This window comes from Apteryx mantelli, chromosome 3 (assembly GCF_036417845.1).
Source record: "Apteryx mantelli isolate bAptMan1 chromosome 3, bAptMan1.hap1, whole genome shotgun sequence".
NCBI classification, from domain to species: Eukaryota; Metazoa; Chordata; class Aves; order Apterygiformes; family Apterygidae; genus Apteryx; species Apteryx mantelli.
In genome coordinates this window covers 13,822,671-13,846,473 of record NC_089980.1, presented here as the reverse complement: position 1 = coordinate 13,846,473, position 23,803 = coordinate 13,822,671, and the positions used below count along the sequence as shown (strand labels likewise).

Here is a 23,803-nt window from a genome sequence, read left to right as displayed (position 1 = left end):
AGCAAGAGCCTAAAATAAAACTGGCTTTACTTGCATCGGCCTCCTCTGTATCAAGTATCAGTCAAGACTCCCAGGGAAAAAAATAAACATACAGAAATCCATCTCAAAGAACTTCCACTTCAAGTGAATATCCTTTACTGAATTCACTACTGTATGACATGACAGTGGACTGATTTCTCTTTGTATTTCATCCAGGTGTCTGCATGTACCTGTTTCTTCCATATTTGTATTTAAACTGGTAGCATCTTGCAGTAGAGACCTTTTTCCCGTTGCATCTGTACAGCACGGAGCACAATGGACTCTAGTCCATGACTAGGGATCTCAGGTACTACAGTAATATAAAAATAAACATACCCATTTCTGAAAGAAATCAGCAGGCAGAAGATAGGGCAAGAAGTCATCAGTAAGAGGTAATTACAAAACTCCTCCACAAAACAGCATTTAAGCTAGAAACTGGGCTTAATAAATAATAATTTGTAAGAAAGACAGACAGAACTCAGAACTACAGATTTTAAATAACAAAAAGTCTACAGCAGGTAAAGGGTGCTGCCTTTTTTGACAGAATGCAAACTTATACCCTCGCGCTACAGCATTTAAAATATATACATCCTGAATACATAGTCTAATCGACTGAAAAAGCTCTGAAGATAATACTCAGTATTCCCTAATTGCAGGACAGATACAGTGATGGAAGCACCTAAAACCTTTTCTTCCATCTATACAGCAGGAAAAATTGTTTTAATATCCCCTATGTGGAGTATGACTTCACCTGTCTGAAAACAGATTCTTGTGATTTACCAGTAAATGTATTTTCACGTTAACAAATGAAACAACAAATTGTAGGCAAAAATAACAGGTATATCCTTAAGTACTTATCCTTGGGGAAGACTATGTACAATAGGTCCTTTATTTGTGCTTACAAATTACCACCCCTCCTGGCTGTAGCAAATTATTCTCGATAATCATGAAAAGCTAAAGCCTGCTGAACACTTTTCACATATCTGTATTTGAACGCTAATGAATACTGAAGAATTTGCCACTGGGCAAAGGTACATTATTCAAGATGGAAGTATTTGCAAAGCTTCTATATAAATTTTCATACACCTGAACGCGTCTACAGGAAGAAGAGCTCCACCAAAATTTAAAATACAATCTATGAAAAAAAATGAACATGCTACAAATACGACTTCTTTGAAGATACCAGAATTCCCAGAAGGAAACTGAAAAGGAAACACTACATGGAGATGGAAGCAAAGTGTCCTTCAGGCTGAGCTGCCAGATGATCTTCTGAAGGCAGAGATTTAGGCTATAGAAAGGAATTCTTAAGGAAGGCCTCAAAACACAAAGCAACACACAAAATCCTCTAAAGCCCATCTGGAAGAGCAGAAAAGGGACATGAAACATTTAAAGTAAAACTCCTTCCTGGGGCATCTTCTCTAACTTCCACTTTGACTAGGTTAAGGAATGTTTTCCACACTCTCTGGTAATATGAAGCCCTATGTAAGGAAGGTAAAAAGAAACCTGAAGAAAAGGAACAGTTAAATATTATCCAATATTTATTTTTTTCTTTAGGTTGCATTTATAATGCCCTGAACAAGACAAATCTCTGAACAGATGGTGATCCTGGAAAAAGACTAGGTTGCAACTGTTCTCAGACAAACTTGATCTGTCAAGGAATGACAGGATTCTGGTTTCTGTTGCTGGTGATCTTGATTTAAAATTTCTTCCATGTTAAAAAGAGTATTGCAGAAGATTATGACTAAAACAACCTTCTTTGGGCAGAATGTAATGAGGAAGAGGAGGAGTCTGCTACCACAGGTACCTAAAACATGGCATGCCCAGTTTTCATTTGGAGGCTAAAACACCAGAAGTAGCTACCAGCAATTAAGCTACCAGGGATGCAACTGCTTTGACTCCACTTAGGACAACTCTTCTGTTCTCAGTCACAACAGAGCCAATGATATCCTGGGAAAAACACACGCACACACCTTCTCCCATAGTGGCAAACAAGGAACGCCTAGGGAAGAACACAAATCAGGGTAAGCAGGTAGAGACACTTCCTTAATTACCGAGAGTTAGAAGGAATAATTTGTAGCAGCTCTCAATGGACTTTTCTTCTAAAAACATCTCCAACTGTTTCTTGGACCCACAGATCCACTTTCAGCACCCACAGTGGCCCACGGCAAAGGAGTTCTATAGCTCAACTACACATCATGCCACCTGCTACATTCATCTGATTCTTCCTAATTCTTGTATTGGAAAGGACAGCAAATAATTCCTTAAATATTTACTGAATGAAGCTGATGATCTTGCAGATCCCTAACATATTTCCCCCTCCATTGTTTTTAAGATGAAAAGTCTACTTCGTTTTTTCTCATAAAGAAGCCATTCCAGATCTTTATTTGCTCTTTCTGCACTTTAAGCCTTTTCCAGCTCTACTGTATCACTTCTAAATGAGGGGACCTGAATTGTAAAAAGTATACAAAATGTGGATATAACCTGGATTTATATAGGACATTATGTTTTTCAATTTGTTCTCTTTGCTTTTCCTAATATTTCTTAGGCTTCACTTTGGTTCTGCAACCACTGTTGAGCCCTGAATTCCAAATGTCCTTACTGTAGATTATTTCTAAAAACTAATATCCATAAAATTCCTTGCACTGCTGCTGCTAGATACCAACAAATGGAAAAAGCCATATTGGTGAGGAAAGCAGAATAGCTAAAATAACTCCTTTTCAAAATAAAAGAGTAACACTAGTAATCTAAATAATAGGTCTGTTAAAGGAATAATCTATTTTATTCTTAAGACAACCATGTGTCAAGAATTTTCTTTATCCGGTTAATAGCCATGGGCTACAATTGTTCCTCATCTTGAGCCACAGTATTAGGACACTGAGAAAATTTTAACACTCCGGTTTGTTTAATTCTCCTTTCCCCCACTCCCTCACAAAGCAGCCAGAAAATCTCATGTTAAAACAGCAGCATACATTATTTGCCATTGCAATTTAGCCATTTACTACTACACATTTTATTTCTACAGCACCTAGAATGGCAGTCACATTCAAAACATGCTTTGTCCCATATGCGCTGCATAACATAACATTTGTATTTATAAGTGATAAAGTGTCCTTTACCTTCCAAACATCACTTAGCTACACAGCAATAATTTGCCCATTTTAATTCACTCTACTGTATTTTTTAAGAAGTGCAGCCTATTGTCGAGATCCAATATCAGTCAAACTCTTTATAAAAATACCTTTGCGTCCAGGAATTGATGTAAGCAAATATCTTGAGCGCATGTTCTTTTCTGAGCTGCAATCCATCACCACCTTCAATGTCAGATACTGAGGAAAAATAAAAACATATTAGTAGCAAAATAGTGTGCAACTGTTGTATTTTTAATAAAATTTGTCTTTGCTATTTGGGTAGAAAGAAAAGCATAGCATGAAAAATAAAAAAAATTCACTTTGTAATAATAAAAACATTGGCAGTCAAGTTATAGTAACTTTATGGTAAAGGTTTTTCAGCATGAAAATGCATAACACCCTAATAAACGATCTTTTCATATTGGAAACTGAAGTCTTCAACCAAAACTCTACGTATTTTTTGCTGTCATTAAACAGAGACAAGGCTTGTATGCGACTAAATTTAAAATAAAAACATCTTGGATTCTGCTGTGAAAATCAGCAATTCAGAACAGCCTCTTCTTATAATCCACTATCGCATACTCAAACTGGTCAACATCAAGCTCTTCAAGCATACAGAATAAAACTTTTATAAATCACACAAGATGTTTCTGGAGACTATCGTTTTAATTGGACAAGGCTAAAGGCTATATTGTGGAAACAATATTTTCCTGTTCCTTATAAATAAACTTCTGTGATTAAAAACAGCTCATTCCTTATTAGGTAGCTGCAAGGTACAGGAAAGTGTTTCAAAAATAGATGCACGGAAAAAAAGCTTTTAAATCTATAAAAGAATCTAAATAGCTAAATTTACAGGACACTTGAGCATGAAGTCTCCTCATAAGCTTCACTGGGAACTACTGATCGGTGTGCACTTTTGTACATGAACCTTCAGCAATTTTATTCCTCAGCCAGCTTTTTTTTTTCTTATTTATTTTTTTTAAAAGAGTCTGAATTTTGAGATGACCATGAGACCTCAACTTGCTTTTTCTAACCAGATGAACACTGAAAAAAATTTATCAGGGTAAGAACAGATGCCATACATGTAGCGTATGTGTAAAGTTATTTCAGACTTTTAAGTCCCCAATTATTACTTTCAAATATAGACGTGTGTCTACTGGTATTTAGTACTAACAAATCACCAGTTGGTAGTAACGATAAGCATTTACCACATTTATCAGAACCAGAAATCCAAACAGCTTTAGAGTGAATTCAAAACCCAAATATTTCAATGAGGTATTACTGGAAGTCCCACTTTCATCAAAACACCACACAAAAACAAACTCTAATAAGTCAAACATCAGTAGCAGTTCACATCTACATTTACACATCAGTGTATATATTAGGACATTAGATTTTGCCCATTGGTCACATTTCTTTCTCCAACTGTCAATGCACAACTCTCATTTCCTCCTTGTCCTAAATTTCTGTAGAGTTCTACAACTAATTGTGATATAAATGGAGAACATAAGGCTTTTTTTTTTTTTTAATGTTGACTCTTTCTTTCATAACATAAAACTAACTCAAATATTCACTCCCAGATTTCACAGAAAATTTCAAATGTTACATGGTTACACAGCTGCTTCAGAAGCAAGCTTTGTATGAGAGGTTCCCCTAGAAGAAGCGAGCTTTTCAGGAGCCCTACCTCAATCTCTTTTCTAACAGCAGCCCTACAAGGCCCTATGTGATCCATCAATAGGGGTTTCCAAAATACCGAAGCTAACAGAATTCTGCCGGCACAGACCAGAAAGTAAAGTTGAGGGAAACACCACTCCAGGGAATAACCACACAAAACAAATACTGATGTCGTTTTTGAAATATGGATGTTACATAGGCACACACACACACACACACACATATATATATATATATATATGCACACATATATAAAACACACACACACACACAAAGCAGTCTCTCAAAAGGATACTATCAAACTTTAGACATCACTTTTCTGTCCCACTCCTAGTAGGGCTTGAAGAACTCCAGCGCTCCCGGACAAAGTACAACCAGACAAGTAGACTAAAAGACGGGTATCACTTGAAACTGCTTTCTATTATAAGCAAGACAAATTAGCACAACACTTGCCTCTCAAGGCAGCAGCACAGTGCTGAAGAAACCCAACTATGGCAAACAATTTGGTTCAGTTTGCCACAGAAGACAGATCCTTGCCTATATATACTGTATTTAAAAAACCTGCACAGCATAAAACATTCATAATACCCTTACAAAGTTTTCTCAGTTTTATGAGCTTTGTTGCATCAAGATGAATTCTTTCAAACCTGACACAAAAACTTGTTGACCATAACTTAGTACCGGTGAGCCTAATTCTAACTTGGATGATCTTGCATACGCATTGCTAAATTTATAAAATTTGCCTCTTCCCCACATCTCCCCACTTAAAAACACACATTCTGAAAAGCACGGCAGTAACTCCTGATTTCCAGAGCAGTCTTATTCACTGCAATGTCTTGAAAGACTCTCAAATTTCCCTCCACGAGATCAAGAAAAAGGCACTGGAAGTTAAGTAAACTGGTCCCCCAAAGTAGCAGCTATGATTGCCACGTAAAGCACACAGAGTCTAGAAGTTAAGGAAACACTGAAGTTTATGCCCCTGCGTAACAAAACAGAAAGCTGTATGTGCTAGTTGGAGAAACTTGTTATTTCCCTGTTTATACATTTTGTATTTCACACGCAGACCAACTTTAATTGGTCTTATTTAGTAATGACTAACACAGTGACTGAATACACATGTTCCCTTTTTTTGTACCTAAAAGACTTTTGATCTTTTCCCTAAGAGTACTCAGAAAGCTCAACACAGGAGCAACCACACTGGGGCTGCAGTTTCCCCATCAGTTTAAGCCAATCTAAGTCTGTGCTAGAGCCAAAGAGGTAAGTGACACATCTGGCAGGGCTTCTCCTGGACCTTAAGTGAACCTCTCTCTTCTATTCCTTTGCAGAAATAGCATTTTTCAGTTCAGCTGCTCCATGTCTTCACAACCAGTATCTAAATCTTAGGCTTCTGAGTTCCTGGCTTACCCTGAACATCAACTTTATGGATACTCTTGATTTACAGCACCTCTCTTCAGGGACACATGTAGCGTGAAGTACAGCAATCATTAGTTATGAAGCCTTTCAAATATTTTTCAGTTGAAAAAAATATGCATAGAAAATAAATAGGAGTAATTGCATTCATTTTCATTCCTGAGTATTTGTTGATTTTAGCCACAGTTCTGTAGGGATTACAGGATTTCCCACTCCTTTGCTGCCTAGAATTCACTTCTGAACCCTGACATCTCTCTCTCCTTTCAAACTGGTTTTCTTCTGCCCTGTATGGGCCAGTAGTTAAAACGGATCCATCCATTACAAATGCACATCCCTTTTTCTCTCCCATGTTGAAGCCCTCTGCGTTCCTCAGGTCCTCCTTAGCCTGCTGTCTTCCCAGTCTTGCACACCTCTGGTGTTTCAAACCCAGCATTAACATCCACGCCAAGCTTCTTCAAGAAGCTTTACTACGGCAGGCCCCCTTCTTGCAAGTTAAGGTGGTGAACAGATTTTTCCAGGTTTTCTGGTTTCAGACCCAAGGCGGTGATTCCCACAGGATGCGCTAAGGCACACCTGTGTGCTCCGAGGGTGGCAGGAGCATGTCAAAGTGGCGTCTCGCGTGCTCTGATCATCTCCCTGTGCTTAGTAACCAAACTCTGAAGCCTGGAAGAAACAAGCAGTGGGATGTGCTGCATGACAGGCCAAACAGCCTGCTGCTCAGTGTCAAAACACCAGGAAACCTGCCCCCTGCAGCCAGTTTTAACCTGGAGTAAACATGCCTGGAATGCCAGAATTTTAGAAAACACAGGCCTCATGAGTCCTCCACTTGAAAAGGTGGCATCAGAACATAATGATCCTCCATTGCTATTGAACTGAAGACTTGCAGTGTCTCCTTGAGAATACAGGGCTGACTCTGCACACACAATGCCGTCTCTGGTAAAAATCCAGAATTCAATAAGAATAGACAACATGTGCCCTGGAGCTTTACAACCAGTCATTCCATGACCACACAGTACCTCTTCCACTAGTGGTACTCCAACCCAATGCTCAGCACTTCCCCAAAAGCTCCCAGCAGCTGCTTCTTCATCCAAGCACTCCCAAGCTAGTCACGTCAGAGATGCCTTCCTCAATTTACTCTTGAGCTCTCTTTCTGCACAACTTTTTTCTCCTCCTTTGAATTGCTCTAGCCATTTTTTCTTCCCAGTTAAAGCCTCATAGACCTTTCTTCTCACCCTCCACTCCTTCCTTCTCTCTCTTACTTTCTCCCCCAAATGCCTTGTCCCTGTTCTAGGTACAATTTCATGGTCAACCTCACTCAGGCCAAGTCCACACTACTAGCAGCAGCAGCCGTCCCATCAGTAGCTGTGCATTGCAACCACTCCCAACAGTCATTAGCACTCCTGCAGGAACCCAGAGAGGCAGACCAGGCACCCGAGCTGATTCAACTTACCAGTCTTGCAGTAAACTACCCACTTTTTTCTTTTTGCTGGCTTTGCAAGCCACTGAATATTCAGTGGCAGCTCTGTAAATCAGGAGGGGTTGGGAAGGAAAGTGGGAGAAGTGTGAAGCTGAGAGAAGAAATCACCTTTGCAGTGATGGAAAACATAAGCTTGGCTCACCCCCGCTGGTGTAACATCACCCTAATACTACTCACCTACAAGCAAAGAAACTGAAGACCCTGCCCCTACCAGAGTACAGCAAAACCAAAGCTCTGAAGGCCAGATCCATTTGAGGCAAAACTAACCAGCAGAAAGACGACAGACTAGCAGGCAAATTCCAGCTAAGTATTTTCTACAAATATAATGTAGGAAATAAGGTCTTTTTACACCCTTGCAATGTCTCATTTCACTGACTCTTTATAGCAAGTTGGTTGAGATGTCTCTTTTGTCATCATAACACCATGTAAGAATGATCCAAGCTGCCTAACTGACCCAAAATAATTATTAATTGCTTGATCTCTTTTACCATCTTCTAGTGCATATATTTTCAGACATTTCTTTTTACAGTCAAACATACTTAAAATGTAATGGTTTATTAAAGTAGCTGACAAGAGGCCAAAACACGTAAGGGTCAAAGAAAAAATTTAAAACATATCAGAAAAAAAAGTGGATTACCTCACTGCCATTCCCCCTTTTACTTGGCCCGCCTGAAATGAAAAACTGAATGATATACACCCAGCTAATCACCCTTTTGAGGAAGACTAAGTGTGTAATATTGTACTAGAAACAACACGATCTCCCAAGCTAAGAAAAAGATTATTAATAAAGCTACTAAAACTAGAGAATGACAGAAGATGAGAAAATCATACAGCAACTGCAAAGAAAGGGACAATATAATTTAAACTGTGAGCAAATGAAGCTCAGATCCTAAGTGCATTTTTAGCAAGAACTTCAGAGCTAGAGGAACAGACTGTAATTAGACCTCAAGGACAACTATCATGCTAGACTTATGAGGAATATCTTATATCCAAAGGTCACTTATCACACTAAGTACAATCAAATGGCAAGTAAAAATAGTCATTTTAAAAAGTATGTTCTCTACTTTCCGAAAAATCAATTAGTAAAAAATGTAAACAATAGAAAACTACTTATGTTAATATGTAAAAGTGTGATTTCTACATATTCAAAAATGTAATGACTAAGGTCACATACAGATTTTGCTCCCTCCCTCCCCCCACCTCACCTAATACCAACTGCTTCACAGAAAAGAACAGACACTTTCAAAATGAATGTTATTCTCAGAAATTATTTTCTCACACAGACTAAACAGAGGAAATCAAGGGTCATGCACTAAATGAAATAGCATTAGGGAAAATACCACCAATTTTAGAAGAACTACAGACAAACTTGTGTATAAATACAGGTGTTCGGAGAATCAGATGAGCCTTCATTCAACAGACATTTTTATAGACATATATACACTGAGATATTTTCTGTACAGGTTTTTTTGTGATCAATAACAAAAAAAAAAGATGATAGGCACAGAGCTTACCTTCTCCCATTCCCTTTTTACTTCCATCCATTAAAACTCCTCCTCTTTTTACTAAAGATAATTTGCAACTGCTTTAGACATATCCACCAGAGCTCTTTCAGACCTTTACAAAGCTATCTTTAAAAAAGTATCTAAAAGGACAGTGCCAATTGAACTTCAATGTCAGTAGTTTGGGTTTAACTGCCCAACCTTCCCTGTAACTTTTCTATAAGAGGAAAACAGTCTTCTTTCCACTCCCCAGTCTCTATAAAATAAAAATATTCCAGAATATTGACTGGATACACATTTAAAAATGTGCTAAAACACTATGTAGAATGTACTGAATACAAGTGACTCACTTTCCTCAGTATTAGAAAAACTGTTCGAGCATCAGGTTAGTATCAGATGTGTCACCCAAACTACTGGAGTTACAAAATTCTGTAATCATATGGTTATGGCATTTCTGAGTTTGAGATGATAAATTAAACTTATCTTTAAATACTGAGTTGACAATGCCCACCCCCACCACACCATTACAACACAGCGTTAAGGTTAACTATATCCATTTTCATCCCATAACATACCCAAATTCCTTTTAAATCTAACCCTAACTCTAAAGTTCTCATCATTATAAATGAGAGAAACAACTATACGACAGAAACAACTCCAACATACCAACAAAGTAGGTATCACTCATTTAAGGTAAAATTTTGATGCTTAACTCCAACTTGGTAAATTTGTTTTCCTTCTTTCTCACAAACTTGTAATTACACACAAAGCACACACAGATTACAAAGCAAATATTACTGGGACAACATAATAGCTTAAAGATAGGAAATAGCAAACTTTTCAAGACTCATTTCCTTAGGGAAAAAAACCCCAACTGTGATCAAGCGACTGCCCTCTATCAGACACTTAGCATAAACTTTTGACCATAAAAGCAACCTCAACCAAATCTGTCAAAGGTCTGCAAGTCTAAAGGATACTGGCTTCTTATGAATAAAAATACAGAAGCTACTCAAAAGAGTAAGGAAAAAACAGTTATAACTGGTTCCCTAACCATCCCAAAAAGCAGCCATCGGCTGGTTATTCAGCATTTGCATAATTCCTCATAGCCAGCACAAAAGCAGAGGGGACTGAACAGTTTTATTTTAATTCAGTATTTCAAAGTATAGTGTAGATACATTGCAATAGCAGGAGCCATGGTGTGTTCATCAGACAAACAGCACTTCCAAGCTACAACTGCACCAGAATAGGCAAATCTATTAGCTGATCTTAGCTAATTTCCATCTTCTGCATCTCCCTTTTTCCATGCAACCACCATGCAGGTTTTCTCTTTGAATCTCATTCTGTTCATTTACTATACATTTTTCCCCATCCCATCTCCCTCATCTTCTCCAGCAAGCAGCTTTCTTCTACTATAATAAATTAAGGTAGCATGGAGCAAAACAGCAGAAGTCGACTCTGAAAAGCTGTATGCAATTTAAGAATTCTCATCTTTCAAAATTGATGCCATCCCAAAGTTTCCAGTGTGCTAAGTCACAACTGCTCTTGGTCAAAATGCTGTGTTTAGCATGGCCACTGCCTTCTACTTAAGCCAACAGTTATCTTTACTAAGAGCATCTTATGACTCTCACCTTCATGAAGAGAATATGCCTCAGCAACTACTTTCAAGGAGAACAGTTCTGCATGAAAATTTTTTAAATGCAGTCAAACATTGATTATCAGTGGATAACTTACCCAGGTTTCATATTAACAATTTCACAACTGGTAGGACACTGGGGCTGGTTCTGCCCAGAAGTTATCTGGATGAACCAGCATCTAGATAACCTCTTACCGTCTTAGACACACCACCACAAACACAACTGTGCTGCTTCACTGCTCAATTCGGGTCCAGAAGCAGCACTGCCACTTGCACACAGAGCAAAGCCTAAGCTACTACGCTGTCTGAACTCCCACTGGCCCCATACAGCGTTAGCCCCGCTGTTTCAGCACTGTACGTCCAGAATCGGGAGCATCATGCAAGCACATCTGTAGCCACAGGTCAAAATTCACCAATACTGAATCAAAGCAGTACCATCGAGCAATGCAAATTTGATCTGGACTAGGTAAGAGCATGAAATGCACAATTCATGCTGGGTTATGCCAATGGTGGGAGAACAAGCAATATCACATCCAGCACACAGTTACAGTGGCATGGACAAAGAGTACAAAGCTACCATAAGCAAAAAAATAATTCACAAACATTTAAGAAGCAGAATGAGTGTGCACCAGTTTAATACTGTGTCATAGGGGTACGGCTGTTTGATCAAATGCTGATATGAAATTGAGCTAAGATCAGCTTGTGGATGATCTGGCTGCAAAGGGAATCAAAGAGGGGCAAAAGCTCGTGTTGCTCTGGCTCTGCTGACCCAAGAAGACCCAAGTGTGTCAGCATTGCCCTTCTCAACTCCCCAGCTTCTGAGAGGGTTTACCGGCCCAGCACCACGCAGTGGGAGCACCAGCTGTTAAATTTCCATGGAAGCCGGAGTGAGGGGAATACCAGTCTGGTGGTACAGCACGGGTGAGTCGGGGTCCACCAGGGCTTATTAGCTCTTGTTCAATGTTAGCCATGTCAGATGCAAGGTGCCAAAGAACAGAAAGCTATGGTATCTTTGCACCGTAATTCCTCAAGCTTGTATTATCTTAGGATTTTCATCATCGAGGATATTGCAGCCCTCCCTTTCCAGGGAAAGGCAAAAAATTAAACATTACTAAAGAAAAAGGCAATAAAGGACTTTTGATGCATCTGTGCCATTCATTGGCATAAAAAATGTGGCCCTATTCCAGAGTCCTATTTTAACTCAGTTTTATAAATTGTTTTTAACTCCAAGACAAGATGTTCTAATTCTGGGAAGATTACTTTTTACCCTTTAATACAACATTGTTTTATCTCTTCTTTCAATACAATATCCAGCTCAGTTTAAGAAGTATTTCCATAGAAACAAGTCTGCTTGACATTACCGAAAGGTACGGAAGCCTATACTAGGTAGGTGTGGAGAATCAGACTACTGGTCATAAATATTTTGACAGCGACCACTCTAAGTTTCTTAAGGAATCAATTCAGGACTGGACAATGACCACATAAAGCCAGAATTCCTAGCATATCGCTAATTACTCCAAGGTAATCCCCAAAGCCAGGGCTGCCACCATCAATGCCAAAATTACCGCTCTGATAGAGAATTGCTTACCTTCAATTTAAAATGGAGCACTTATTTGCATTATTTCTTTCTAATAACATATTAACTTTGAAAATAATATACCACAACTTGAATGACTCTAGTTTTGAGTGATTTTTCTTTAAATATTCCATCACTAAACTTTTTCTAAATAATAATTTTAAAGTGAAAACAGAACTTAAAGTTTAACTATTTTATAAGTAGAACAAAGATTTAATTGCACCAACAAGGTTCCAAAAGCTAAAGAAGTTTTCTATTAGTCTTAACTACAAGTAGCAAGAAATTCAAAAATTAAAATAACTACTTCAGGAAGCACTCAATTTTCAAGAGAGAACCTTGCAAATTAGTTTAGATGTACTACTTGGCATACTATGAATCAGTTACAGAAAACAACAATTTCTCCTCACATAACCAGAAACAAAAGGCCAGAGCCCGTGATTGCAACCACCTCAGTCAAGAGGAAGCAACAGATTTCCAGTAGATTTATAGCAGAAGTGCCTAATGACTGTATCCTACCTTTTACAGTCAAAATCTGAGAGGGGCAAATATGATAAATTTCTTACAAAATATATTTGAGCCTCCTGAAACAAGGAAATAAGAAAGATAAACCGGCCAAAGGTTATTATACTAAATGGGGCTTCAGGCAGTTCCTCTGAAAGCCAAAGAAGAGCTTGATGAATGTTTGCACTCCAAGACATTATTTTTGATCAAAACAGACACAAGCATCCCTCATTTTAAAAGGAGAATAAAATACTGAGAAAGGACAGGCAAACAGCAAAGTTGCAGTAAGATTCTCCCTCAACTTCCAAACATATGCTTGTCAAATTCTGCTGTCACTTTTGCTAAGACATCCTGTATTTAATAATTCACTGAAATACATGGTGTTTTCAGTCATTTATTGGCTAGTGCCTAATTACATAATTTTTTCCTGAAAGCAAGTAGACCAAAAGAAATGAGAGAGATGAAGGCAACGTATATGGTCAACACACAACTCCACAGCAGTAAGTCTCATGGCAAGTGTTCCCTCCCCGGTCAGAAAATGTATTTACAGATGTTATTATGATGTAAACGAACATTTTAGGAGTCAAGGATCAGCAAGTGCACACAATTAAAAGTCTGCAACTATGTCTGAACACAAGCTACAAAGTCAACTGTTTGGAAAGATTGAGACTGACACTGCTACTAAGCCTTCTTCCAATTAGTGATGAAAATCAAACTCTTCTGATCAGCTTGATCAGCTTGTATCTGCTTAAATACTACTTCAGAAGATAAAACACTGAGACTTATGATAAATACTTTGTGGTAAAAGTTTCATTTCATCAAAGAACATTAAGAAAAAAAAGTAGCTCAGGCAATAAAAATACTAATTCAACCATAAGTAAAGTAGCCACAATGTATTCCTAACTGTGAAAGACGTCAGAGACTGGTCAATGTAGCAAAGAACATTGGGGGGGGGGGGGGGGGGAGGGTAGACAGACCAAAACCAGCCATCCCTCACCTAAGCAGAAGAACTTGCTCTTATTGAGCTTTTTCTCACTGTGGAATTTCTTCTGAAACTCCATTGCTTCCTGAAGCTGGGGATACAACAAATGACTAAAAATTATCTCAAGTCCACCCTCAATCCATATTTTGGACGAGCAAATACAGGCGAGGAAGTGAGCTCACAGTCCCCAGTGCTATCCTATACTTGCTTCATAGGAAAACCACTAGGCTACGCTGCAATTTCACTATATCATTTCTGACCATGACACCAGGCGACTGTGAAAAGAGTGGCACAAAATGTATAATGTAAGCCGTTTATGAACAGATGATTTCCCAAATTCCTGATTAGATTTTGTTATTCTGGCCCCTGTACTGCTTCTCTGGAGTCATTCTCCCTTGCAAATATGCCATTGCCCGTTTCTATCACTGCTCAGAGCTTCTCCAAGCAGAAAGTTTAGAAGTGAAAGCACTGTCTGTTCTGTTGAGGCCCACAGAGTATAGAATGAAAACTCATCACTAGGTTTGCAAAAAGCAGGGACAGACAGCCGAAGACAACTCTGAAAGATACCGGCATTTCAGTTCACCTCTCCACTTAAAAAATACTTTCATTAGTTGTAAACATAAAAGGCTTTGTATTGCAATTTAAATTAGAAGGAATTTAATAGCACGTGTCGCAGATTAACAAGTGGGCAACTGACCGTTTCCTGGAAATGGAATTAAGCTCACTAAAAAATATATCAAATTCTCAAAAACAGATTAAGAAACGCACAGTAAAAAGATAATAAAGACAATGAATATTGCACAACACAGGATAAAACAAACACACTAGTATCATGTGACTTCTACATTATTTATATAATTAATTGGCTAACAGACTATCTTCTCAAGAAAAATCTACTCACAACCAAAAAGTGGGAAGTCTGCTCTTGTAAGTAGGCAAATACTTCCAGTTTTGAAGGCACTGGGTTTCACACAAAATGCGAAATTAAAAGCAATAAGCTTCCATCTTTCTGGGAGAAAAAACCCAACCAAACAAAAAACTTTTCCAAAGCTTGCAGAAAGCTCCAGTGCTTCAGTTATTCTTCATGAGTCTGGCAGAAAGCAACAGTATGAAATCATCCTCACCAGCTCGTGAGCACAGCAGGTATGGAAGGAGCACGTTTTCAGCTCTTAAGGAATCCGCATACACCATTGGTAAGTACAGTACAGTTGTTTGATGGCCTCTTGGCTAACATATTTAAGATCACGATGTGCTGCCTCGCTTCGGTTTTCATCCTAAACTTTTCCCTGTTTCTGTATATAATTACATGGATTAAAAACTCTTAAGTGGAAGTAAATTAATAAAACTGTGCAATGAATTGGAGACTTCTTGAATCTGTTAAGGTAAGAGGCAAAAAAACCTTTGCCACTCAATTCCTATTCTTGCGTGGGAAATAATCTGCTGTGTGGATGCAGATCTAAAGATCATGCCTCAATTGCCATGTGCTTTCAAAGTCTTATTTACAGACCTTCTACAAATTAGCTAAATAAATGTCAATACTCAAAGGTGCCTTTTCCACTGAGACTTTCTGACATGTTTCAGCTTCTTTAACCAGTTGTTCCAACACTGAGTCTCCCAGAGGAGTTCTATATACATGCATACAAGTACATAGAGATAAACAGGGCAAGTATTTCCTCTTCTAATATTATCTGAAAATAGCCGTAATGCATTCGTACCAAATTTCCTCAAGAAACTCAGCTTCCACAAAACACATTAGATCTGGAAAATTCCAAAACTCAATAAAACTATAAATGAGCAGGATAATGAAGTGCTAAGAAAGCCAGAGATCCTGACAGTTATACGTCCATGTTCAGCATTCAGATGGCAGATCAATTCACATACAAGAAAAGGAACTGAGTGAAAAGAATGGCTTCTAACCTCTTCTTATACTAGATTGTAGAAACTGCCAATTTGCTACACAGAATAGAGAAAAAAAAAAAGAAAGAGAAAGAAATTACCACAACATATGCTTAAACAACAGAAATTAAATAGCCACAATGATGTTTAATTGCAGCATGCTATTAGTATAAGCAGCATTCAGTAATCAATACAACCACTTGCTTTTGAAGGTAGTAAGATTATTTTTCAGGTTGTCCCAGCATCCTGATCAGCGTAAACGCATAGCTTAGCCTGCAAAAATCCTTATTTAACAACTACCTGAGCTGGTGAAACTAATGGACAGGCTACATAAAAAAAAAAATTCACTTTTTTTTTTTAAGCAAGTATAACATAAAAGCCTTTCCACACAAACATACAGAATCTTTCTCTTTCTCTCACTTCCAGCTCTCCTCAGTCCAGTAGAAGACTTAACAGGACTCAGGCAATGCTGGAAGCACCAAGACAGCATTGTAGCACTACCATCATGAACAGGCAACTTCTGACCATGGTGTTTCTCATCTTTTCTCAACCAGACCTGAACAGTGGTCAAAAGAACACATGAAAGAAAGCAAATCAGCCTGTTATGGAAGCCTGTTAAAGGAAACAGAGAAAAGTGAAGGCACAGAACCGTACCCAGAGCAACAGTGAGGAATAAAGCAAGGTGGAGGACAAAGGGAAAAGCAGAAAGAACATAAAAGTGAGAACAGAAACTGAGAAATGGAAAAACCATGAGCATAGAAACATAACAGAAGAGTTGCAAGAAGGATAAGACAAAGGATAGAGTATGATGGAACTATACACTCAAAGCAGAAAATACAAGAAATAATAGAAAAAAAGTAGTAAACATTACTTTCTCCTTCCAACCTCTAAAATGCCAAATTACAGACTGTTCATCCTTTGTCCACAAAACATAATTCCAGAAAGCAAGATCTGCTTTTGTCACTCAATGTTAGTTGAACACAGGAAGGCAGAAGCAAACTCCAGTGACACAGAGAAATCGAAGTTGTAAGCAATTAAAGTCAAAGTGAAAAACTGTTATTAACAATGAACAGATATATTTTACTGTTTAACAAAAAAATAAGCAGAAAGAAATTCTACAAAAATAAAAGGACTCCCCTGAGGCTGTATAAGACTATATGTAAGACAAAACCCTTGGTCCTCCAAAAGCCAAGGCAACTCCTTAAAGTCAAGCAGAGGGAGCTAGGGCCCGTGTCTGCTCTCCAAGGTACTGCCCCTTCAATCAGAGCACAAAATTTCTAGCCCAGACATCTCCCTACCAGCAACGCCCCATCTCATTCTCTGCCACCTGAGCGTATAAGGAAAATCAAAACAGCTAGCTTCCCCCAAAAACTAACGCTGACAATATGCAGGACAGCCTAAAACACAAGATCTTGGACATGTCTCAGGAACTGCTTGGGTATTCCATAACTTGAACACTATCCTTACAAAGGAAAAGCCATAAAGCACAAAAAGATTTGAAAACAGATTTTAAACAGGAAGTTTTCCAACATAGGGTATGAGTTGACTTCAAGTTCTACACTATCCAAATATTTTTAAAAGTCAAGTAAAGGTTTGTTTTTTTTTCTTTCTTTCTTGAATTTAAACAAAGGTGTTTACCTAACTAAGCAGGGATATAACTAGAGACTGTGCAGGCCCCTTACTAGGAAGACAGAGCACCTACAGCATAAAGTTTGAGAACCGCTACCATAAATGAAGGAATGAATTATTGGATGTTACAACAAATACTTATCCAAGATAAGATTTCACTATATACAAAGAGAAAGATCTTAGTAAATGTCAGTGGTCCATAACTCACAAGAAAACTCAGCAGAACGGAATTTACATAACTTATCCTCTGCATCAGTGATTAAGTGGCTGGAGTAATGAGAAAGATCCATCAATCTTCAGCAGTACGAACAGGACAAATCTCAGGACAAAATAAAATCATTTTTTGATCACATCAGATAACATGCACCAAAACAGTTATACAGAGCAAAATCTGAAGTATCTTTCTAATAATGGAAGCCTTTTAGCTACTAAAGCCACAGAGTTTATCTTTAAACTGCTTTACAGCTACAAACAACAAGTTAAAACACTGTCTTATTCTCCCTTTCCTTTCGCTTTAGAAAGTTCACAATTAAGAGAGGAGATAGGTTCCTCTTCCCATTTTTTTTCCTCTGGGTATTCTGATTCATTTGGACTGGCACTTCACAGAAGTCCATGACTACTACAGTTTGGGAAATATTACTATAAAGGAAAAGTAATCTTCATTCTCCTTCAAGTCTGGCTGCTCACCCTCTTAAAGAAAAAGGGTCAAAGACAAAAGCAAACATAAAACAGTCACTAAATTTGAACTCTATAAACAACTGAGCTTTTTTCGTCAACAGCAGAGACTAAAGAATTAGGTTAATGTAATAAAGTTGGACAGTTACCCCAATAACTCCTCCCTAGAACCTCTGCAAAGCTTCTGAGCACGAAAATATCACAGAACTGGAATGAAAGTATTTGAGACCAGGGGGTGGGGGGACAGGTAGGACATGCAACAGAGACTGTCTTACAGGTCTTGCATGAGAGTCAAATGAAACACTAGGTTTACACAAGACACAAGGGACGGTCAAATAATCAGTACTGACGCTTACAGGCAACCACTGAGCAAATGACAGTACCTCTTGAGCACTGATATTAACTATGTAATATTTTTAATATTTGTATTATAAAATAGGCTCCTTACCTACAGATAAAACTGGAATATTTACAACGCAAAACATTCCTCCGCTCCAGAGCCCAAAGAGTGAACTGAATGCTGCAGGGTTTTGAAATACTTAGATTTCTGATCTACCTCAAGGTAAACATAGTTTTGCTCCACCTCTATGTCTACTTTTCATATTTTCTACATCCCAGAATTATGCGACAGGAAGTCAAGTCAAGCTTCTTGAACATCCAAATGAAAGGCTATTTTCAAGCTATACAATTACCAAAAATAATCAAGTATCTCAAGCGTTTTGTGGACCTGATCATATTGGAAGAAGTTCTGCAGGCAGCTGGCAGTAATAATGGATAGAAAACTAACAGTATTAGTCTATATCCAATCTCTTTGTGCTTGAGTAAACTGTACATTTTTTTTAATATAAACCTTTACAAAAGGTTTAAGAGAAAACATAATGAGAAAATAGCCTGAAAGCTAGTGTGATAATATAATAACTAGAAGCTTCTATTGATCAATATGTACTGATTTTATATGGTTTCAGAGCTGCTAGAAAAAAAATTATTTTGGACTAAAAAGGTAATCATTGAAGAAAGTGAAGCAGAAAGCTGGGCAGAAAAACTTCATTCCCAGAAACAAAGAACTGGGAATAACCTAGGCCCACCTAAGTTACCTAAAAAACATGACTATAGCTGTGTGCTACAACCTATTTTTCCCATCTTGTAATATTTTGTTTACAAATTTAAAAAAAAAGCAAACTTAAAACAAGACCATCTATATGAAGTTTTAAGTCAACATACATCAACACCAGTTGCAGTCCCAAAGGAAAGTCTCTTAGGCAGCCAAGCCCAGTCAAGCGCAGCTGACTCAGGAGCAGCCAGAGAACTACACGCATGCCTACATAAAACCTGTAAAGGGGTTTGCACCTTCTCTAGAAATTATATAGGAGTTCACAGGCTGAAACCAATCGTGGTTTAGATCAAAAGATCACTGTCAGATCTCAAAATTTATCACATTCTGGAGCATCACATACTCTTATGCTTTTAGGTGAAGGCTGTGTAAATGTCCAGTGATAACATGGTTCTACAGATCAGCTAGAAACCACTTACTCTGGTCTCAAGTGTGACACAGTGACCCGCAAAATTACTGGTATAAAAGACTTGAGACAGAGAAAGCACAGCTTTGTATTACATTTATGCATCTTCTGACTTACTTTAGGTACCTAGTTTTGCTAGTACCTACCAGAACAGAACTATTCTGATCAGGGCCTCTAGACAGCACACTAGCATAAATATTACTGAAGAAGAAACAAAACTTGATATAATCCCTCCTCGAATGACAAGAACTGGCATCCAAACGAACCAAGGAATGTACAGCATGTCAATATCAGGGTTCATTTCAGGACACAAAGTGCTGTAAATTAACATAAAAGCATTCAATGTCCTCTACATATTTTTCTGCAGAAAGTAAATATATTTAAATGAACTCCCATAAAAACATATTTTGATGGCATAATTAAATCTTTGGTGAATAAGCACCCATATCCTGAAAAGTAAACCACCACGTCTTCCTATCTTTACCTATTTAAGGCTATTAAAAACGTGTATGTTGAGGAAGATTAACTCAGAAATCAGATCAGCCAATATATAGGCTTTATTCCTATTAAATGCCTACCTAGAAAAACATATGTGATGCTAACATACCTAGAGCGCTCAAAAAGAACTTAGACTGTTCTCTCTGACTGAACAATAGATTGTCTTGCAATGCAAAAACTGCTTTAAAGCCTGGGCATTTCATTGAGGAAATTGTGTTTTACTGAGTTCCTGGGCCAAGCCATAACTTCAGGCTGCTGCTACTTCTCTCAAGGATAGGGAATTTTGTGTTTTATAGTTATATCAAATGCTGAAAATAAAGATGTCACAAGAGAAAACACCACCACTTCTTCTGTCCACAAAACATAGTCTGCTTGTCCTGCTTTAGTAATGAAGTTTTGTATTAAATGTAGATAGGTAGATCAACCTGGAGCTTTTGTCAACAAATACTTTTTTAAACTACAGGTTTTCAGTTCCACAAGAACCAGAACTGTATTCATGTAAAACTAGGCCCATTGACTGCTTGTTACAAAATCAGGCCTAGGGACCAGGAATCTTGTAAGGAGCTCAGGGAAGACATACCTCTGGGCCTACCCAGAGGTCACTGCTTGACAAAGGCTCCAGTTCTGCAAATCGTTATGAGTGTGATTAATATTCTAATAGTTTACAGCAGGACTAATGTGCTTATAATAAAAATATGCCCAGCTGTTTGCAGAATCATTAAGTTTCATCCTTCTGTCCTCCATAAATTGGTAACCTCTTCTGAGGAAAATGGGACCTTCCCATGTGCTCTTTTCAAAACAATACATTAAGAGTTGTTAGTCAGTTCAGTAAGTGGCTTGTCGTACAACTGATACCAAATAATTATTTTGTAAACACCAGGGTAAATGAAGACAAAAGGTAGAATGCATTGTGCATAAAAATGTTTAGTTTAGCGAGAAATTTCTAAAACAAACTAAATGATGTTTCCTGGACCTCTTTCAAAACACTGTTTCAGTAGTTTCAGTGAAGAGGCAATCCCAAATGCTCAGCGGGCAGAAAAGGAAACTGCTGGCAGTCTCTGGCTCACACGTTTTGGGCATGACCTCATTCTTTACTACCACTTTTCATTTTTGCTGCAGTGTTTTAAAAACCAAGGCTTGACATTATTTTTGTACATTAACATTAAATATTACTCAAGAATACAAAGAATACAACTTGAAGTTGTAATAGGAATTAAAAGTACATCTCCCTTATAACTCATTCTCCTACAAGGAGAATATAAGGTATTGCTTTATCTGTAAGGGAAGATCTAACTGCCTAATTTCCAATTACTTTAAAATGGTTATAAAACTAAATTCATACTGGAAATTCAGAGATTTCCTGATAAATCAAGTTTAATGCTAGTGGTTTTTTTCATTTGATCATACCAGTCTTGATTAAGTTTAAACAAGGATTATTTATCAGTCCATCATACCCAAGCAAAGTTATCTCTTCCAACAAACAGTTGTCATCAGTATACCATTGATAAGGTTCAAAATAGGACCAAGTTTAAATAAGCATATGGCCTATAATACCAACGTATTCCTCACCTCCCCAGTTGAGAAAGATAAGATATAAATGCTAAAGTTAGGTAAACATCACGACTCTTCAAAATAAGATGTTAGGATTATAAGCTTAGCCAAACGATTTTCTTCACAATCCAACAGTTCTCTGATGTTAACCTTTTAATTTGATTTATTCCTGCCTCCAGGGTCTCCTGAAAGTTAGTTCTACATATTTCTTCTTGTTTTTCAAATAAAATTATGATCATCACTAAACAACATCTTTTCCCAGCAAGAAAAAGGCCAGTACTCAACTACTACTATATACTAACTACTACTGTGTACTACTAATGTAGGATTCACTGGTATATTTTAGCAAAGAACAAACAATTCATGCAATTAGGCCTCACAAAAGTTAAAAAAAAAATCCTATTCAAGTACTGTTCTAGGAAGCATTCTGTGTTTTGCTTTATTAGAACACGATTTGTCTCTAAACAGAACATAGTGTGCAACCAGGAAGATGTTTACAAATTTAAGATTTTTCGATAGCTAAACTTCCCGCTAATCACAGACTGTGGCGGATAAGTTTACTAAGCCCCTCAGCACCTCTAATAATCATGTTTTTTAGTCTTTGTTCATGAAGCAGTGCACACAGACAGCCCTCCGAGAGAGGGGGAGATACCTTGCCTGCCACGGAGCACCGGGGCCAAGTTCCCGGAGATGCACGAGGCCTACTGCACAGGGGAGCAGGAGCAATGTGGTGCCCAGAATGAAACCGGATTTCGGCGGCGGCAGGGGGGGGGAAATACCTGCTGTATTAACCCTCTCCCCCCCCACACACACTGTTAGGTCCCACCTGTAAAGAGGAAACTCGGGGAGGAAGCACGAGACCACTCCCGGAGAGCAGCAGCCCGCGGCTCCTTCCTCCCCGGCCCGGCCCGGCCTCGCAGCGCCCAGGCAGCCTCTCCCGGGCGCCGGCTTCCCGGCAGCCAAGCAGTCGCTTTTGAAAATCGGTACCGAAAACCACCTCCGCCGTGTCCCTTTCTCTCCCCCCCCCCCTCCACACCACAGCGCGGAGCAGTGAGGGGGCGGAGGGGGGGAGCGGGGGGGCAGGATCACTCAGAGCCGCCTCGCCTGCTTAAAAGCGACCCAGCCCAGGCCCGGCCTCCAGCTGCTCGGCAGCCACCGGAGCCGCTCGCAGGCGCCTCCTCGGCCGGGCGGGAGCCAGCTAGGCCCCGGCGCGGCTGCCCGGGGATGCGCGGCGAGGAGCGCGCTGCTCGCGCCGGCGGCCGGCTCACGTCCCCGGCCGGCGCCGCACACGCACCCGCGGGGCCGGCGGGAGAAGGGGGAGGGGGGCTCCCGGGGAGGCCCCAGCGGCTCGCGAACCCGCGGCACTGCCCCCCCCCATCCTCTTCCCCCAGGCCACAAGTCCCCCGGCAGGGAGAGCAGGGAGGGGGAAGGAAGCAGCAAAGCAGGGCAGGCTCTGCCTACATTGCCGCCCCACGGGGAGAGGTAACCCCGCGAGCGGCGCGCAGGAGGCCCGAGCCAGGCGGCGAGCAGGGAAGAGGAAGGAAAGGGAAGGGAACGGAACGGGGGGGGGAGATGGAGCAGGGTTATAACCCAGCCCGTGTAGAGGAGGGTACGTGGGGTCCCGGCCCGGGGCGAGGAGTGTTGGGGGGAGGGTAGTGGGGGAGGGCGGCCGCACTTACTCTCATTTAACACCTCCAGCAGCTCGGCGCAGCTCTCACACATTGTTCATTAACAGCAGCAGCCGCCGCCGCCGCCTCCTCCCGACCATTGATTGATCCACTCGGTGCTGCTGATTGATGATTGATGGGGGCCGGGGCGGGGGTCAGTGAGGGGGGGAGGGGAAGGAGGGGGCGGGAAGGACCAGGAGGAGAAGGGGGGAGAGGCAGGGGCCGGTCTGGGATCCGGGGGAGGGGGGATGGGGCGGCTGATCAATGCAAATGAGCCTGTGGCGGCGGCGGCAGCGGCGGCGGCGGGGAGGAGAAGCCGAGTCACTCACTGGCTCCCAGTGACTCCACGCGCCGCCATTTTGCTGAGGGGGAAGGAGGAGGAGGAGGAGGAGGGGACGGGAGCGAGGGGGGACAGGGCGCTCGGGCTCAGCTCGGCAGTTTCCGACCAGGCAGGAGGCGAAGGTGGCCG

At 39.8% G+C, this 23,803-nt stretch overlaps 1 protein-coding gene across 7 annotated transcripts in view; it reads right to left on the bottom strand.

Annotated features, from left to right (window-relative positions):
* USP34 (ubiquitin specific peptidase 34) overlaps nucleotides 1-23,492 on the bottom strand; it is a 149,745-nt gene extending 126,253 nt beyond the window's left edge. For all 7 annotated transcript variants that reach the window (XM_067292718.1, XM_067292723.1, XM_067292722.1 and 4 more), the window contains exons 1-2: nucleotides 23,347-23,492; nucleotides 3,257-3,344 (exon numbers count right to left, since the gene is read on the bottom strand). In XM_067292718.1, coding sequence (XP_067148819.1) covers nucleotides 3,257-3,344; nucleotides 23,347-23,389 — 131 coding nt within the window. In that variant the 5' untranslated portion in view covers nucleotides 23,390-23,492. The remainder of the gene's footprint in view (nucleotides 1-3,256; nucleotides 3,345-23,346) is intronic.
* Nucleotides 23,493-23,803: the final 311 nt, after the last annotated feature.